We start from the raw sequence: 20,225 nt of genomic DNA on the forward strand, positions 1-20,225 counted from the left end.
AATTTGTATATTTAAAGAAAAATTAAAAATGCAATAGCTGATAAAGCACGGACAAAACTTTATGGAGAAGATACATGTTTCTTTTTCATATTTCTATTTATTTTTGGTAGTTTTTTAAGGCGATAATAAACAGCTAGTTAAAAAGAAAAAATATGAAGACAACAAGTTTAAAAAAATTTGTCATGAATAAAAACCACAAACAATACTACGGACGTCGGTTATGGTACAAGACACATGGTTAACAAAGATATTTATTTAAATGTTGTAGAAACCAGAAACCTCTGTATGGACCACACAAATAAAACAGGCGCCAGAAGTTGGATCCCCCAGAGAAATGGTCGACACAGCATCAGCTCTGGATCTATTCCTGAACTGGATAGTGTCCACACCTGATTTACCAAACTTCGACTACGCCATTTTGTTTTCTGGGTTTGTAGACAAATGCCAACATTAACACTTTCATTGTCGGATCCAGGGGTGGGGGGGGGGTCATGGGGGTTGGAACCCCCCTTTTTTGGACGATCAATGCATTTGAATGGGAGCATATAGTTGGAACCCCTTTACTTTGGGTTGGGAAATCCCCTTTTTAAAATGGCTGGATCCGCCCCTCACTTGCATACACCACCAGAGACCGCAGTATAGGTTACATTTCAAAATGAATTGTATTTGTTTGGTGTATGTTCTATCATTAAAACCAAATTATACATGTAAAGGTTAGTGTGAGGTCTCCAAAAATAACATTAGTGTCGAAACCAGCTACCTTACAATCTTTAACGCCTGAACACTAGACATTATTTTACCTTTAGGGCCCCAATATAGAGCTACATTAAACTAATCGTATCTCTTAACCTTTAAAAAAGGATAGTACAGATTTCTCAACATCTTATGAACGAACAAACATTCAATTTGACCTATCTTGACGTACCTTACCGTTACTAAACCCAACACTCACTTATAACAAACCCTAACCAAATTATAACCGCAAAATACAGGGACACCTAATACTAAACACAACCACTGGCAGTAGGACAACTGGAAGCGCCTGAGTAAGGATTTCGGTGCTCAGTGATGAGCTTACTGACTGGGGACAGTTACATTTAAGCCGTTACTAAACCCAACACCCACGTATAACACACACTAACCTAACTATAACCGTGAAATACAGGGACACCTAATACTTAACACAACCACTAGTTTAAACATATTTATTTATAGTGGATTGGGAAACAAGTTTTGCAACTTATATTAATCTCTTTTCACATCGCGGGTGCTAGTGCTGCCTTGTAGCGGCATTAGCCTGCTCTTTTTCGAAATCTACAAGGTTGTCTTTACGTGCAAGAGATATGTCTCTCTCTTAACACGGGTCAGCCATTTATCGTCCCCTTTCGACGGACTATCATCGTTTCCTCAAGACCATACTCGCAAATGGTGTCAAGAGAGAGCCGAAAATTCAGTTCCTGAAATTTTCATCCCGGACCGGGAATCAATCCAAGCACTAACCACTACACCACGGCTCTCCTCTGATAAGCTTCCTGACTGGGGACAGTTACATAAGAATGTTTTACATTGAATTTCGATTGTCTGTCATAGCAGTTAAACAAGTTTAAATCATTGGTTTAGTTTTTTTCATAAAAAAAAAAACCAAACACTTCGTCGTCAGCTTTCATTTAAATTCCCTTTTCTCTTTTTTTTATTCCAGATACAATCTGACTTATGGAGGATCAGCTTCAAATACAGGTAAATGAACAATGTGTCGAAATATATTAATTTTTAGATGCTCACTGTGCAGATACGTTTACCTGAATCAATTTGAAGAAATGCAACACCATTGTTATAGAAAAAAGTCCACAAACCATTACAAAGAACATGAAAGAATTAGCAACACGAAAATTGCATCGTGTGTGTTCATTAAACTTCAAAAACAATTAATCGTTAGCACAACTTGCATACACAAAAATTGTAACCCTTTTTAAATACCATATTGGCCTTTCCAATGTTCAACTTTTTCTTACCCCAATACGATTTGCAGCAGAATGATATTTTGAAAGGATGGTACTACAAATAAAATCAATTATCAACATAATTAGCTTTTTAGAAAAGCTATTACTTGTCAGCTTTTAACTCTTTCAAACACCCGCAGCTTGACTTCTAGGTCCATTGCTCCCAAATGATTTTAACGGTATAAGGTTCGGGAAATCTTTGTCATTGCATGGTTATATACGTTAATAATTTGAAACACTATTTACATAGAAAGTCCGTGATTGTACATTATAAAACTTGAAGATGTGCAATACACGTTGCATCGCGTTCTTGTACCATAAAGTGTATAACTTTTGCTAAGTTCGCGATGCAGATAAAATCGTAAAAATGTCCCTTGGCGTATGACCAAAATAAAAGTCCAGAAAAGAGCTTCAATTATAAGGTTGGACTAAGTAATACGCGAAATATAAACTCCAAGAAAATAAACCAATCCACTTTGCAGTTTATTGTTCACAGGACCAAAATGAATACCTAACAGAAAAATGTAAAAACGTATTTTTTTGGAAATATCAATAATGTATATTGGTTTATTATAGGATTGTCTTATCCTTCATCAGTTTGCCAAAATATCTCACTGATGGCCACAACTATGGGAGGACCAGTCGCTGTAGTGGAGGAATCGTTTTCTGATATACGATCAATTGGCATTGCAGCACAAGAACTTGGAAGAAGGTACTAAGTCTTTTCACATAGATTGAATGTCTTTTGTACAACAAAGGAGTAGGTTCGGTAAGGACCGATTTTGGCCTCAAATTTCAGGTTCATCTGACGAAAGATTTTTACCACTTTTTAAACACTTAAGTGTCTATTTTATTTGATTCTATTAGTTTATGTGAAAGATTTTAACTGATTTTGACATTAAAAACGATCTGATTCAAGCTCAAATATGAAAAATCTACAAAATATGCCGAAAAATGTCCCTTTTCAGATGTTTTTTTTTGTCAAAAATGAAAGTGGCCGCATTCGTGTTCATCCTTAATATTAAAATGTAATTTGTTATACACGAAAACCGTCTAAAATTTAACTAAATTTAACTAAAATGTAGAATTGTGAAGATTTCAGTGTGATTTAGCATGACTTAATGGTGCTAGTACCCGATATATGTGCACTGTATTGTCAAAAACAGCCCATATTTATGTAGCAGAAGCATTCTACTGTCCAATAAATAACTAAAAGTTTTTTGTAAACTGCTATATTTTGGGGCCGAAAAGTGACCTTACCGGACCTACTCCTTTCCGATATTTTTTCATGTTTTGTGCATTGCCAATGTCCACGCATGCAGTATTTATTTCTTAATTCAATAAAGAAATACCTAAATTATAAAAATACAAATACGATATAAAATGTAGCCATGCTTAAATTTTCACAGAGTATCCTTTCATTTCGAAATAAGTTGGTTGCACTTTAAAAGGTGTAATTGAAATGCGGCGCAAGATACAAAAGGAACATTTAAACTCATAAGTCAAAAATAAACTGACAACACCATAGCAAAAAAATAGAAAAAGACAAAGAAAACAACATTACACAAAAACAATGTAGAAACTAAAGACAGAGCAACACAAACCCTACCAACACCTGGGTGATTTCAGGTGCTCCGGAAGTGTAGACAAATCCTACTCCACATATGGCATCCGTCGAATTGCTCTTGGGATTAGTCAGCACCAAAGAGAAAAATATCGTGCAAAGGAAATCATCTTTGAGAAATGACGGAGGGAAAATGGAAGTAGGAAACAAAAAAATCACAATCCGGTTCAATTAAGCTAGTTTATGCTAAATAAATGCAACAGTGGTATATTGCTGTTCAAAAGTCACTAATCGATAGAGAGAAAACAAATCCGGGTTCCAAATTCAAGCAGAAGGAACCACATTAACTGTAAGAGGAAAACAACGAAACAACATAATCACTGAATTGAAACAAAAACAAACGCCATACATAGAAACAGACTTTTTCATAACATTTGCCATATTTCTGACTTAGTCCAGGACATTGAAAAAAACTGGAAGGTTATATAAGTTTCTCCGTTTCAAGACTATTTATAAAACAAGACGAACATCTAAACAGCAATTAACATAGCACCTTAATGACAATTAAAAATCAACTTACACAAATATTGAAATAAAGAAGGTGCGCTCGAAGGATCAACAGTTCCTGCCAAGGGAGTGACAGCTTTTTTGTCATTTCTTACTCCAACTCAAATAAATAATTTTCAAAAACTGACATTATCAAGATGCTGGATTTCTTAATTGACAACATATTTGTACATTTGAAGGACGTGTCTTTCAGAAAGATATCGACATTCCCATTGGAACCAACTGTGCCCTTTTTCTTGCCGTCTTGTTTCGTTATTTATACTAGGCAGACTTCATACAGGAGCTTGTTATTACGTCTGGAAAGAAAGCTAGCAGTATAATTGTTTAACTTCACAATTAAATATGTCTACTGTCTAATCAAAATTGTAATTATCCTATCGAACTTAGAAAAAGAGATAAAACATATGCAGGTGTGTTTGCCTCGCATCTTCACCTATATCTCGTATTTTACAGCGAGGTTCGATTGCAAACAAAAGTTTACGAGAAAAGAGAAGATTTTAGCCCTCCAATTGTTATCCTTCCATTTATATGTAGCAACAGGCAACCCACATATCAAAATGGAGGATACATTCCAGGGCTAATGTTTTCTATCATAATTTTTACGAAAAAAAGATTTTGTTTCTTTCTGGAAGCTATTTATCCAACCTTCAAGTTGAAGTTATCTGTTTTACACTGTAACGAATACCATCACGAGTTACTTTACCTGTATGGAATATCCTTTTCACTGCTGACGACGGATACTATCCACTTCAACTTCGCACTTTATTTGGCCATTAAAATGTTTTTATTCGAGGGTCACTGATGCGTCTTTTGTAGACAAAACGCGTGTCTGGCGCAAATACAAAATATCTATCCTTGTATCTATGATGAATTTATTTTTCGTAACCACAAACCTGTTCAATTTTCCTTGATTGTGACATCATTGATAATGATTGAGGCTCCCACAGGGTACCCCCTCAGGTCGCAAGGTCGCTTTTAAATTCGTCGAGAGGTCGTTTGTAAGGGAACTGTACAGGTCGCAGGTCGTTTTTCCCAACACAGAAAACGGAAGTCAGTCGGAGGTCGTTTTTTTCCCAAACTTTACAGGTCGCAGTTCGTTTTTAAAAGGCCCTCAGGTCGGACGTCGCCTCTAAAAAGCCCAGAGGTCGCAGGTCGCTTTTTTTACCCTGCGGGAGCCTCGTGATTGATCACCGCATTTTTACTTAGATGAGCAACACGACGGGTGAAAACATTATGAGCAAGATCTTACTACCCTTACAGAACCTGATATCAGAGCCAGGTTGTATGTAGGGTTCGTGTTACTCATTCTTTTGTTTTTCTATATTGTGTTTTGTATACTGCTGTTGCCTCAATCATGTCAATCTATATTTTTTTAATTCATATTGCTATATTTTATTCTTTCAGTCTTGGTGCAAGAAAAGATTTCGATGGTAACAACTGTTTTCCATTCAATCTGAACATTATGACTTCAAAATTTACTTTTCCGAGTAAAAGTAAAGCTCCAAATTTATGGAAATTTTCATCATGTTCTATTGAGTACTTTGAGAAGTACATCACAGATCTTATAAATATGTATGTATTATGTAGTATTATAATACGAAAAAGTATACTGTGTCATGTACTTATACTATAAATAATACTAAAATGTGTACGTGTACTTTGTACTATAATGTTAACTTTAATACTGCAAATCAAATTCCATAAATAAAAAAACACCAAAACAATAATTAAGAAAAACATGATACACACATGTGTGTGAGGATTGAAGAAGGTGGCGTAGAATATTTCAAAAGTAAGTTTCAAGAATACTAAACTAAGGTAAGTTATATATAATTAAGTTAACTATTACACACTATGATTCTATTTAATAATTAGTAAACCTATAATTAAGATAAAAAATGAATTAGTAAAGGTAGGAGGGGTGACGTAATTTATATCAAATGCTTCAAGAATTGAGTATGAAAGCTTTGATACTTTTGTCAAATGATTTCTTTGCAACTTTCTGCCTTTTTCTATCTTTAATTTTTCATAGCATGCATACTAGAAAAATACCGTAAGGGACGATTTTTTAAAACTATTTTGTGTATTTTTCTTCAAGAACGACTGAAAACTGTTTGTGGACAGCAGAGCCATCGGAGTACATTGGTAATGTACCAGAATTCTTACGTCAGAGGTCAGCTGACATAGTAAACATAGATGACCAATGTAGAACTATTTATGGTCCAGAATCTTTCTTATGCAGGGTACGTTTAACAATGCAGCTAATGAAAGGTAGAGGTAAAAGCTACCAACTATGGACATTCAAACTCACAAGTCGAAATAAACTGATAATGACATGGCTCAAAATAAAACAGTCAAACAACAGAACATAAACACATCATAAAAAAGACTGATCAAAACTTGATGAAACTTTTAAAATACGAACAAACTAAGTTTTACTAGATAAATTAACCAATTCTCCATTTCACAATTTAAAGGACAATGGGTAATTTCATTGTTTGTACACTAAAATGTGTACAACGTTACAATGAAAGCAAAAATTGTTTAAGATATTAACTGCAATCACATTAGAAAATTTAAAGTTTCAAAATATACCTGATCGTGATTTAAATTTCAAGACAGTTATGATAGTACAGATTTAAAAAGAATAATGGACAACAAAGGTAAAGAAAAGAGAATAATGGGGTGCTAGATTATAAAGAATAGGAAAAATGACATAAACAATTAGAGAATACAGAATTGAAGGGTCCTATCCGTACCATCAGTTATAATAATTATCTATTATTGCATATGTACATGTATACCTTATTTATACTCTTAAAAGGCTTTACAAGGGTCTGATCTTGGTTCAATATGTTACGGGGCATACTGTTATGTACCACAGTCCCAGATATGTAGCTTGATACTTCCGGGAGATGGAACTCTGTGTAGTAACAAATCTGTAAGTATCATTCAGATAAGAAGGAGAAAAGAGAATTCTGTACTTTTTAGAGATGGTGCTCTGTCTACTAATATTTATGCGTTTCTCTCAGTTTTAGTTTGTTACCCCGATTTGGTTTTTTGTTCATGGATTTATGAGTTTGAACAGCGGTATACTACTGTTGCCTTTATTTAGTAAAACATCTGTTAATTTATAAATGATACTTTTTAGAGAAAAAGAACTTTAGCCTGGACGTGATACACTTTGTAGCATCAAGTTGGTAGATTTTATTTACGTAGGAAGTAGAAAACGAAAAAAGTAAAATCCAAAGAGTACTGAACTCCGAAGAAAATTCTAAAAGGAAAGTTCTTTATCAAATGTCAAAACAAAAATCTCAAACACATCAAACGAATAGACAACAACTGTCATACTCCTGACTTGGTACAGGCATTTTCTTAAGTAGAAAATAGTGGATTTAACCTGGTGTGATGGGTAGCTTAACCTCTCACTAGTATGACAGTCACATGCAAATGGTACTTGGATATGATACTTTTTGTAGTAAAAAAGTTTCATTGACACGTAGAAGAAGGAAAAAAAACATAGCTGCAAATGGAAATCTTTGCTGTAACACATACGTTAGTTTCATTGACACAGCGATAACCGTACACATTAAAGAGAGAAAAAGAAAACAAATGTCACAATAAAACTTATCTGATGATTGAGTTCTTAGGATTATAATTATACGTAATACGTTTAAATTTGTAAAGAAAGAAAACCAATAGAATTTATGTTTATGACATACTGAAGTTATGAAAAAAATATAAATAAAATCTAAATGTATCTACTTGTATATTGACTATATATAAAGTATGAGCAACTTTTGTAATTGTCAAAAAAAAATTATTATTCAGCTATGCTTTGAAGCGAGATGCATTTTTGCTGAAAGAGCCAATGAAACACTTGGTAGGTAATTCATTGTTTATTTTATATTGTTTTGTATAATGATTGTGTAAAATTTGGTTTTATAAATATTGATGGAGCCATATTTAAGTATATCTGTATTTGTCGCAAGAATTTTTAATTTTTATGTTATTGAAAATTGTCCCAAAACATTTAATTGCAAACCACAGCTTTGAAATGTTGGAAAGTGATTCTATTAGAAACAAACGAGAAAAAAAAGAACCGTCCTTACACGAAATTTCAAAAATACCTTGTTGTTTCCAAAGAAACCTGACATTCTATAAAACCAGGTTTAATTCACTATTGTCTACATAATAAAATGCCTGTACAAAGTTAGGAATATGACACTTGTTATTCATTTGTTTGATATGTTTGAGATTTGATTTTACCATTTGAATAGGGACTTTCCTTTTAGAATTTTCCTCGGAGTTCAGTATTTTTGTGATTTTACTTTTTACTGTTTATATTCACAGAGGATTGTCCTTTTGGAGATCAGCCATTTATACCACCCAATAATGATATATGTAAGGATAGGATATCCATTCGTGGGTTTGAATGTTATCAGCCACAGATCAGAACCACTTGCTGTCAATCCTGTGCTGATCAGTACACTGGTATTGGAGGTAAAGTTGCACTATTTGATTGTTCGTTCCCCTTGTACTGAAAGAAATGAAATATTTGCTACTGGACTTTAAGCATGCAATTATCAAAAATCATTTCCTGTGATCTTGTATCTTAATTTGAAGTATTAATTAGTACATTTATAAGAATATGTAAGGAAGATGTTATCTGTGCCTTTAGTTATTGATTTTGTCAACTAGTTACTGTAAACTCAGAAATTATGGCGTACATTTATAATTTCAATTTTGTCATTTTAGTCTTTAATGCGATTTTAATTTGTACGATTTGGGAAAAAACCTGTTTAATTCATATAAAATATTTCAAAATTCGAGTTTAAAATTATTGCGTTTACAACTGTCACATGTTTCGCAATAATGAAAACCTCGCAATAATTTCTGAATTTACAGTATTCATTTCAGGTAACATGCTGATATTAAAAATGACATACAAATTTACTAAATGTATTGATTAAGACACAATGTTGACTTCTGTACCCCTATTTTTGACATTTTTATTATGTCTTTTTGTTTTGTTCAAACATCGTGAAATTTTATGCGACTGTCACACAAGTGAGAGGTTTAGCTAGCTATAAAACCAGGTTAAATCCATAATTTTCTTCTTCCGAAAATGCCCGTACAATGTCAGGAATATGACAGTTTTTGTGTATGAGCTATTGATTTTTGTCATTTGATTAGGAATTTTCCAATTGAATTTCCCAGAGTTCAGTATTTTTGTGATTTTACTTTTTCATAATTTTAACAGGATGCGAATATGGTGATAGATGGTCATTGTGTAATGCGAGCCTGTGTGCTACGTACGATAACTATACACGAGATGTACGCTGTTGTCGTAAATGCAGTATAAAACCATATTCGAAATCTTCTATTATAACATCAACTGCAACGGAACCTACAACAGAAATGACTTCAGTGACTTTCGGAACACCAGAATCCGAAATGTTAACAGAACGAACCACAACAGGTATGATCTTAAAAAAATGGTATAATTCAATTATTGGATTGAATCTTGTCGTATAAAACCAGGTTCAATTCACCATTTTCTACATAAAAAAATCCCTGTACCAAGTCAGAAATATGACAGTTGTTATCCATTCCTTTGATGTGTTTGATCGTTTGATTTTTCCATTTGATTAGGAATTTTCCTCGGAGTTCAGTAATTTTGTAATTTCACTTTTTGCTTACTGTTAATGCTTTGAATTACACTGATAACTTTGAAACGTGGAGGTGAAATTGAAGGTTAGACTTTTAACAGCATGTTTAACTAGTTCAGTTAAAATGACAAAACATTTTTTTGTCACTAATCATGCTAATGAAGCATGACTTGCTAACCACTTTCTTAACACTTGAGTCCACTTTGAGCTTCTTAACACTTGAGTCCACTTTGAGCTTCTTAACGCTTGAGTCCACTTTGAGCTTCTTAACACTTGAGTCCACTTTGAGCTTCTTAACACTTGAGTCCACTTTGAGCTTCTTAACACTTGAGTTCACTTTGAGCTTCTTAACACTTGAATCCACTTTGAGCTTCTTAGCACTGAGTCCACTTTGAGCTTTGATGCAGTTCGTGCTACCTATTCAATAATTTTTGATCTAGGAAGTAGACCACTGACTTTGTGTTGTCTGTTTTTCTAAGACCAAGGCATTTTGCTTTCCGTAATGTAATCTTCTTTTTGGCAAAACCCTTAACTTTGTTTGTGCTGTACGCGTAAAACACAATTTTGGATAATATTCATTAACATACTTTTATTTTTCGAGCGCATATTAGAAGACAAATGAATAAAATTGATTAATTTCAACACAGAAACCCCTCAGATGAAGTGAGTAAAAGGATCGGGGTTTTAAAAACTCGTTATACTATGTCTTTCTTTCAATGTTATGTGTCTGCAAACTTGTATTCAAAATCTCCCAATTACATGACCAAATACCACAACACATCTTTTGAAAGTTTTACAACAGATATTCTAGTTTTGTGGGCAAGCATACCGTCATATCTATACTATTAAACGAGAAGACCCCATTTTGTGTGTCGCTTCTCTTCCTTCCACAATAAATCAATCATCATGCCTCTGTGTCCTATAGGTAACATGCATAGTTGCATTTGTCATCCATTTTTATGATTATTCAGATTGAGTTATTTTGGGAGAAAAACGACAAAAAAGAAGTCCGGATATGATTCCGTCATCAGACTGTCTTTTAGTCATAGATAAGACTTCCGGTTTGAAACATGCACAAATACAACCAATCGTATGATAGATAACAAAAATGAAAAATAGATAAGCCAATCAGAGCGTTCTCAATATTATGGTGTTAAGATCGCAAGAACCACAACTATTATACCTCATTAAAAAGGAAAATTATTTTTCGCGTTTATCTACATGTAAACTACGATTATACTACTTTAATTTATAGAGACTCTCTGTATTCTGTCTACTGTTTTTTTTTAAATGTTTACTATTTAAGGGGTCATACCAGTTGCATATATATATTAAAAGTAAAACATGTGACACAAGTACAACCAATCGTAGAGCGTCCTCCATATCATGGTGTTTAGATCGCAAGAATCACAACTATTATACCTCCTTAGAGAGGACAAATATTTTTCGCGTTTATCTACATGTAAACTACGATTATACTACTTTAATATATAGAGACTCTCTGTATTCTGTAAGGGAATTTCTATGTTATTATGAAAAGTCCCTGATTTTGTTTACTGTTTTCTTTGAAATGTTTACTATTTAAGGGGTCATACCACTTGCATATATATTAAAATAAGTAAAACATGCTCAATTTATTTAAAACTACCTCGACCAAAAACTTTACCTGAAGTGGGACAGACGGACGAGACGGACGGACGACCGAACAAACGAACGCACAGATGTACAGACTAGAAAACATAATGCCCATAATTGGGGCATAACAATTTATTGTTAAAAGGGAAAATAGTGATTTGGCAAAGATGAAAGAAAGGTAGAGATTAGAGAGAAGCTGGACCTTTTTCGGGGAGTCGGGATCGGGGGTTTTTAATCTCGGGACTTGGGGATTGATCCTTACGGGATCCAGGAATATATTTTTCGATTTCGGGATAGATATGCATTTCTTTAAATTCTGCATCTCGGGATTCCATGGTTTTAAGCCCGGGATTTCGGGATCAGGACCCCTCCGACAACCATTCAAATTAGCTTTAGTCGGTATTATTCATTTATACATGATTCAAATCCTACCATTGGCATGTTAATAAGGCTCTCAAAGAAAAAAAAGCACTGATGACTTGTCATAGAAGCATATTTTTTAGACTAATAATGGTTTATATATAAGCAGTTACATTTACTTCATGTTTGAAACGGTGCAAATTTGTAATTTGATTTGACTTTTACCAAAAGAAGCATTGTAGCAAAGGAGAAGAATAATTGTGGCTGTAGGCCAGAAACACGAATATAATAGAATTTAACAGAAAGGAAACAAATATCGGACTTTGGAAAAAGGAAGAGGGCTTTTGATACCTTTTGTGTAATTCTCCATACATAATATCTTTTACAAAAAATCATCCTACAACAGTTCACAAGCTGTATATGCCCGCGATTTCGCGGGTGTGTTCTAGTGATTCATAATTAGTAACCATGAATGATCATGAATGAATTTCAAAGAAAAAAAAGAAACTCGTTTAATTAGTTTGAACTACTCGAATTACAAATACTTAATGCAACAATGCTTCGACGACTACAACAATTTGGAAACGTCATGTAACAGACAAGTCGATGGTCATTAGTTCGAGACTTCATGTACTTTGAAGCAATGAATGTATTTTCAATTTGATAGATGCTTCTGTGCTTTTTTGTAAAATTGTTTGTTTTATTAAGATTGTAATACAGTGATGGCTGCTGTACCCATATTTTGACTATTTCATTTATTATGTCTGTTTTGTTCACGCATTGTTGTAAATATAACTGAATTTGATGAGACTGTTGTAAAAGTGAGAGGTTTAGCGCTATAAAACCAAGTTTAATCCACCATTTTCTACATTTGTAAATGCCTGTACCAAGTCAGGAATATGACGGTTGTTGTCCATTCGTTTGATGTGTTTTGTCATTTTATTTTGCCATGTGATTAGGGACTTTCTGGTTGAATTTTCCTCGGAGTTCAGTATTTTTTTAACTCAAAAACCAAAGCATTTAGAGCAAATCTGACATGGGGTATGAAATTGTTTATCAGGTCAAGATCTATCCGCCCTCAAATTTTCAGATGAATCCGACAACCCGTTATTGGGTTGCTGCCCCTGAATTGGTAATTTTAGGGAATTTTTGCTGTTTTTGGGTATTATCTTGAATATTATTATAGATAGAGATAAACTGTAAACGGCAATAATGTTCAGCAAAGTAAGATTTACAAATAAGTCAACATGACCAAAATGGTCAGTTGACCCCTTTAGGAGTTATTGACCTTTATAGTCAATTTTTAACCATTTTTCGTAAATCTTAGTAATCTTTTACAAAAATCTTCTTCTCTGAAACTACTGGGCCAAATTAATCCAAACTTGGCCACAATCATCTTTGGGATATCTAGTTTAAAAAATGTGTGGCGTGACCTGGCCAATCAACCAAAATGGCTGCCACGGCTAATAATAGAACATAGGGGTAAAATGCAGTTTTTGGCTTATAACTCAAAAACCGAAGCATTAAGAGAAAATCTGACAGGGTTTAATTGTTTATCAGGTCAAGATCTATCTGCCCTGATGTTTTCACATGGATCGGACAACCCGTTGTTAGGTTACTGTCCTGAATTGGTAATTTTAAGGAAATTTTGCCGTTTTTTGTTATTATCTTGAATATTATTATAGATAGGGATAAACTGTATACAGCAATAACGTTCAGCAAAATAAGATCTACAAATAAGTTTACATGACCAAAATAGTCAATTGACCCCTTAAGGAGTTATTGCCCTTTATAGTTAATTTTTAACATTTTTCATAAATTTTTGTAAATTTTTAGAAAATATTTTCCACTGTAATTACTGGGCCAAGTTCATTATAGATAGAGATAATTGTAGCAACAAGAATGTTCAGTAAAGTAAGATCTACAAACACATCATTATCACCAAAACACAATTATGTCATGAATTTATCCGTGTCCATTGTTTGATATGCACAAGACCAAGGTGAGCGACACAGGCTCTTTAGAGCCTCTAGTTACTTTTTCTATGCATTATATACTATTTTTAGTGATGTCAATTCCATTGTTTTCAAAAAACAATAGCAAAACTACAGAATTCCAAGGTAAATTCAAAATGATTGAATTCTATAAAACTGACAAAATTTAACGCAAGACTTAACCAACAAACGGGAAATAACTGGCATGTTACTGAGTACAGGTAAAATTAATGTGTTTTGTATTGGTTTACACATATATATATATATATATAATATGTATATAATATGTATATATATAGTTCTCACGCATATATATTCAATATTACAACATGCGACATAATTGACCACTTTATGACTTAAAAAGACCCGGATATTGTATAGGAAAGCAAACGTATTTACTTTCTCAAGCGTCGGTATCCTCACAAAACATCATTTATTTGCCTTTGCTAATTTAAACAGGAATGTGTCCCAAGTACACAGATGCCCCGTCCGCGCACTTTTATTTTCTATGATCAGTGGACCGTGAAAATGGGACAAAATTTCTAATTTGGCATTTAAATTAGAAAGATCATATCATAGAGAACATGTTTACTAAGGTTCAAGTTGATTGGACTTCAACCTCATCAAAAACTACATCGACCAAACACTTCAGCCTGAAGTGGGACGAACGAACAAACGAACGAACGGACGCACATACCAGAAACATAATGCCCAAAAATTGGTTTTCTTCGTCGTGGTCATCATATTTGTTTTATGATTCTTAACAGACACTGTATATTGGGTTTTAAATGCATGACAATTTTTTTTGGTTTAACTTTTGTTACAGTTTATTACATCTATAATACTAAAATTACGAGGTCCAATTTGTCAGCCGTCATCGGGTAAAAACGACAAATCAAAGAATTCAACTCTATATATAACTAATATAGGACAATGGTGTAGATTAAAAATTACACCACTCCAGACCCTTTTGTTTTCCACATAATTAATATTGCCAATAATTAACAAGTTCCGGGTCTAATCCGATACAGATACCAATAGTATATTCACCTGTTAGCTATTACCTTATCTGTACGTTCCGCATTTGACAGGCGCACCACCAAACAGTGTATTTAGGATTTTGCTATATACTCGGGTCATAATCAAAGGGCTGACACTACTAAATTCAATCATTGTCAAATTGTTCCCTATTGTAGCTTTATTCAGCAATCAGCAAGACTTTCTAAGATAACTAATATAGGACAATGCTGTTGATTAAAAAATACCCTATTCCTGGATAGCCTGGACCTTTTGTTTTCCAAATAATTAATATTTCCAATAATTGTTCCAGGTCGACGGGTTCAAACAGAAAGATTTGAAAGCAGAGAAAACTGTGTATCTTATAATCGACATGACTTTATCAGATGACAATACCAATTACTAAAATAAGGCTTAGGCATAGTTATATACTTTAATTCAGTCACGGACCCGCGATATCACGGATGTGTACTTGTGTTTTTGAAAGCTATAGCATCTTTGTTTCATGTTTAACTCTATCTGATGAATCGTATTACAGTCCTTCCTGAAAAGTCAAAGATTTTAATAACTATAAATCCGACAGAATTAAACAAGTTTATTTTGCGATACCTAGAACCAAACCTGTTTGTGAGGTTTTACTTTTATGTTTCCTTTTTTCTTAATTCAGATCTATAGTAAGGATCAAACTTCTTCCAGGGAAAGTTTTCTCTATGTGGTTTTTCCCGCGAAATTAGCTAACATTAAACCTTTGCGAATATTTCTGAATCTTTGTATTGTAGAAATTAAAAGGATCTCCGATAGTACTACTACAGACAATATAAGGACAACATTTAATTTAGAAACTTCCGGTCAAACATCCAGATCAGTCATGTCACCATTTGTATCCACAGATATCCAATCATTTTCGGAAACACCAATGTCTAGCATACAGGAGTATTCGACTGGCACTGAACTGGTTTCACAAAGATCAAGCTCACAGAGGTATACAACTGGTACTGAGCTAGATTCAACAATGTCAAGTATACAAAAATATTCAACTGGTACTGAACATCCGTCAACTATGACGAGCACACAGAAATATTCAACTGGTACTATGGATTTGTCAGCAAGTGATGTGGTGTCATCTCCCACGAACGCCTTCACCAAAATCATGATCACATCAAGTACTGACCTCAGAAAAGACACATCCAGGTTTTTATAAGCTATGATAGAAAGAAGAACAAAAAAGGGTTTATTATATCTGTGAATTTCGGCCAGTTAATCATTGATCATTTCAGAGATTGGCACAACACTATTTCGCGGTTTTTTCCTTCTTCTGATGGAGTGGAAGATCGATACCACGGTAGCAAACAATAATCTAAAATTACGGGGGAAAAAGCACAACATCATGCCCCTACAAATTACGAAAAGACCCAGACATATCACAGGATACCGCTGCATCGTATATAAATCCCCAAACACTACTTCTTGATCGAATGATAAAGATTGAAATAGCTCGGATGAATAATGGCGAACGAAAAAAATATACGACTTTCTGTTATCGGTAGAAACAAACAAAAAAATTATAACGTCTCAAAATGCAACACTGAAAACTATTAAATGCAAAGGAAACACGATCCCCTTTAACACAAAACTCGTGGTGAACACATATTTACATAAAGAAAAACAGTACCAACTTCCATAAAGTCACTAGTTATGTTTGCTTGCGGCAAATACAGCACATTCAGTGATGTTAAATCGCGGGAAACAAGATATGATAGTGTCTATGACAAGTTGAACATATCTGTGGTCATTTGTGACACATATTTCTATGAAGGTCAACCAAATCATGTTCGGTTCAAAGAAAAGATTCCAGTTGACCATTTAGGCCCTTTGCTTCAATGGGTCCCTTGATAGTCTGTTTAACAGAAAAACACACTTTATAAGTAAATCGTATCACATGTAAATGCCAAATTAATAATTGGCAAGATTGTACGCAAATTATACATATTTTGACTTCAATAGAATATTTCGGAACTGAACGTTTTCAAAATTTTATTTTAAAATGATATATCTTAGGTTTATTTGTTCTACTTGTGTAAAGCTATAGCCTGTGTATGGATAAGTGTCTCAGTAAAGGGCATATTAGAAGTTCAATTGCACTTTTGTTGGTCCGAATTTCCTGTTATGTATATGCATAAGAGAAAATTTATTAATTTCAGAGCTACTCCAATGAGCTCAACTTCCATTTTTCCAAAAACGACGACCAAAAATCAAGACACTACCATAGTAACAACTATCTATTCTACTCCAACCATCTTGACCTCATTGGTATACAGTACAACAACAATGACTTCAACAACCAATGCTCTGACATCACCACCAACCTTCAGCACCTCGACACAGACTACTACTAGTAACGCTCATTGTTGGATGTTCTGTACAGGATTAAGTTGGCACTCAGGGTGGTGGAGACGTCCGTGGAGGACAGTTAAACGTAAGAAACCGTTTCGTTCTAGATATTGGATGCATTCATCTTCTAAATGGAGAAGACATTCAGTAAAAAGATTTAAGAAATACATGCGACGTTTTTCTAAGAGGAAATATAGATATGGTATGAAGTTTTCTTAAAATTAATTCCATTAGTTCAAAGACACGTCCCTCGTTTACATTTCTAAGGCCTATTGTTTTATTATAATAACGTTCTTTGTTCTCAATGTCGGTAAATACGACCCTCAAATATGTAGGGTAAGATCCTTTTTTCTTTAGATTTCATACGGTGTAGAACATATTCAATTTAAAAGCAAATAAATGATAAAGTTAATTGCTTTTTTTAATTCCTATTATTAGGTAAATATGTATGCATACTCTTTGAAGAGTAACAATGTTATAAAAGAGGAATACTAAAAAGACATTTGGACGTAGGCGTACGATAGATATGTTTGTTTATTCTTTTGTGCAGCTCAAAAATTAAACAAGAGCATAGCTAATTAACTTTGCAGCTCAAATATTTAACAAGAGCATACTTATACACTTGTGCAGCTGAAACATTCAACAAGAACATAGCTAATTAACTTGTTCAGCTCAAACATTCCACAAAGGCATAGCTAATCGTCTTGTGCAGCTGAAACATTCAACGAGAGTAAAGTTAATCTTCTTGTGCAGCTCATACATTCAAAAAGAGCATACTAATAGCTTATCTGCTTGTGCAACTCAAACATTCATCAAGAGCATAGTTAATCTTCTTGTACAGCTCAAGCAATCATTAATATCATACCTAAATCAAAAGCTCAAACACATCAAACGAATGAATAACACATGTCATATTCCCAACTTGGTACAGGCATTCTCTTATGTAGAAAATGGTGGAAACGAGCATAGTTAATTTTCTTGTGCAGTTCGAACATTAAATAAGAGCCTAAGAAACGAAAACTATTACATCAGGACAATCAGATACATGCATGAGACAACGGTTAACGATTGTTGTACAGTGAAACCTGTTTAACCCGAACCTCTTTGAGACGGTTTTGGCTGATGTTCAATTTTATCAGGCTCAAAACGCACATTATTTGATATTACGGTGCTTACAAACATGTTTAGTTTATACAGGTTTTCGGTTTATACAGAATTCGGTTTAATCAGGTTTCATTGTATGAGCAAGTAAGAAGATACCAAAGAGACTGTCGGAATCATAAGTTTGTTTTTATTGTTGCCAACCACACTTATATACTTGTAGTCCACAGACATGACAGAGGTTACTTGCTTTGTAACAATGAGTTTTATATTATGATTGTCTTGTTTATTGTTAAATGACAAAATCGTTCAAGCTTATAATTTGTCTTTATCAATATGTAAAAAAGCTAAGCCAATTTAGTAATTGGCTGTAAAATTTACAGTTTATTAAATATATTCGTCACCTTTTGTTTAAATATACCCATTTACCTGTGATCTACATATTTAAACATGCATTGCAAAATATTACAAGTTACGCCTTTATATATATAACATATATAATATGATTTCAGGTAACAACCCATTGCTTGGAGCACCATCCAAGTTTCAATATGTAAAGCAAAACAAGAAATGGATGTCAAAGGAAGAACGAAAAGCATTAAAAAAGATCGGAAAGAAAAACAAGAAAAATCAAAAACGGATAGAAAAAATGAGAAAAAAAATGTTGAAAAGATCTGAGAAACTATGGCGAAGAAACTGGTTTTAAGAATTGTTAAATGATATTTGATATTTGTAACCATAAGGTGATACATGTATATACCTATTGTAATACAACCTTTCTACATGTATTGTGGATTCATTATTATTCGTTGGATTCCAATTTTCGTGGACTTCGTGGGTAAAGGTGAACCATGTAATAAAATGTTCAACGAATGAATTTTTTTTATAGACATGTATGCCGACTTTTGCAAAACCACGAAATCAAATATCCAAGAACATGTACGATTTCCTAAATCCACTAAAATAGGTACCCCACGAAATTAAATAATCCACAGTATTTTGTTATGTTAACTTTATAGATCATGGTACTTTATGTGAATAAAATTAAGAAAGGAAATGGGGAATACTTGTATATGTGTATGTCAGATTTATGCTTATAATCGTATTCAATTTTTTACCTTTTATATGTGTTTGTTTTTGAATGATATCGAACCAATAAATATCAACCTATTCCCCAATCAATGCAAAACCTACAAAGAATGTCAAAAGCATTGCATTTCAAATAAATGTTATTTATATACATAAGTGTTAGATTCTTATTTTAGGTCTTCTGGTTTAAAGAACAGCCTCACACAAATAAGCTTTTAGATCTGAAAACGCAGAACATGTTTTAGCAATTAGTTATTGAGTTAGCTGTCTGTAGCATTACGCTTACTAAATTTAAATGAAGTAATGTATGAACTGCAGTGTATTCGTCGTTTCTTGGTTCTTACCATAGCAAACCTACACGATATTAGTTTGGTCTTCAGTGATATTCGAACCCATTATATTTATACATCAAAGTCTAATACAAACTTTAAAGAGGTGATAAATAAACCGCAACATCTCATTCGATATATAGTATCCAATATACACTATATAAAGGACAATAAAAAAAAGTTTTTAGAAGAAATGCTTGCTAGCATGAAAACCAAAACATATTGATCTGTGCCGGAACTTTTATACTGTGTTTTAAAATTTTTGCATTTTACCATTAGACAAGTTCTACTGCAAGAGATAAAAAGAACAAGTATTTTCCCAATTTTCTATACTAATTCTGTTAACCCCTTCCAGACCCTCCTACAAAATAAGTAACGCTAATGGAGGGCACCTGTCTGGCTGTGCTGAATAACAAATGATTAGCGACATCTATTTTAGTCGTATGTCCTGAACGCTCTTGCATTTATTTGTACTGTATGTAGTCCTGTCATGTAATGTTGTTCTT

At 33.5% G+C, this 20,225-nt stretch overlaps 2 protein-coding genes across 3 annotated transcripts; both read left to right on the forward strand.

Annotated features, from left to right (window-relative positions):
• The first annotated feature begins 655 nt into the window (after positions 1 to 655).
• LOC139497535 (uncharacterized) lies at positions 656 to 10,470 on the forward strand. The gene is made up of 10 exons (XM_071285763.1): positions 656 to 675; positions 1,700 to 1,737; positions 2,577 to 2,712; positions 5,536 to 5,703; positions 6,230 to 6,374; positions 6,956 to 7,072; positions 7,963 to 8,014; positions 8,485 to 8,634; positions 9,395 to 9,613; positions 10,451 to 10,470. Exons 1-10 carry the CDS (start codon positions 656 to 658, stop codon positions 10,468 to 10,470), a joined length of 1,065 nt encoding a protein of 354 aa, XP_071141864.1.
• A 5,384-nt stretch (positions 10,471 to 15,854) lies between these two features.
• On the forward strand, positions 15,855 to 19,493 carry LOC139498112 (uncharacterized). 2 transcript variants are annotated; one of them, XM_071286447.1, is made up of 3 exons: positions 15,855 to 16,000; positions 17,011 to 17,402; positions 18,814 to 19,493. In XM_071286447.1, the coding sequence occupies exons 1-3, from the start codon at positions 15,870 to 15,872 to the stop codon at positions 19,005 to 19,007; spliced, it is 717 nt and encodes a 238-aa protein (XP_071142548.1). In that variant the 5' UTR covers positions 15,855 to 15,869; the 3' UTR covers positions 19,008 to 19,493. The 2 variants fall into 2 exon arrangements, with proteins under 2 accessions (XP_071142548.1, XP_071142549.1); XM_071286448.1 differs by having other exon boundaries at positions 17,011 to 17,285.
• The last annotated feature ends 732 nt before the right edge of the window (positions 19,494 to 20,225 follow it).

Source organism: Mytilus edulis, chromosome 12 (genome assembly GCF_963676685.1).
Source record: "Mytilus edulis chromosome 12, xbMytEdul2.2, whole genome shotgun sequence".
NCBI lineage: Eukaryota > Metazoa > Mollusca > Bivalvia > Mytilida > Mytilidae > Mytilus > Mytilus edulis.

Coding starts and splice junctions, on each gene's coding strand:
- LOC139497535 (XM_071285763.1), top strand. CDS start 656: ATGAATTGTATTTGTTTGGT. Junction 5,704..6,229: donor ATCACAGATCTTATAAATAT/GTATGTATTATG, acceptor TTTTTCTTCAAG/AACGACTGAAAACTGTTTGT. Junction 8,635..9,394: donor TCAGTACACTGGTATTGGAG/GTAAAGTTGCAC, acceptor TAATTTTAACAG/GATGCGAATATGGTGATAGA.
- LOC139498112 (XM_071286447.1), top strand. CDS start 15,870: ATGACGAGCACACAGAAATATTCAACTGGTACTATGGATTTGTCAGCA. Junction 16,001..17,010: donor CTCAGAAAAGACACATCCAG/GTTTTTATAAGC, acceptor TATTAATTTCAG/AGCTACTCCAATGAGCTCAA. Junction 17,403..18,813: donor TAAGAGGAAATATAGATATG/GTATGAAGTTTT, acceptor ATATGATTTCAG/GTAACAACCCATTGCTTGGA.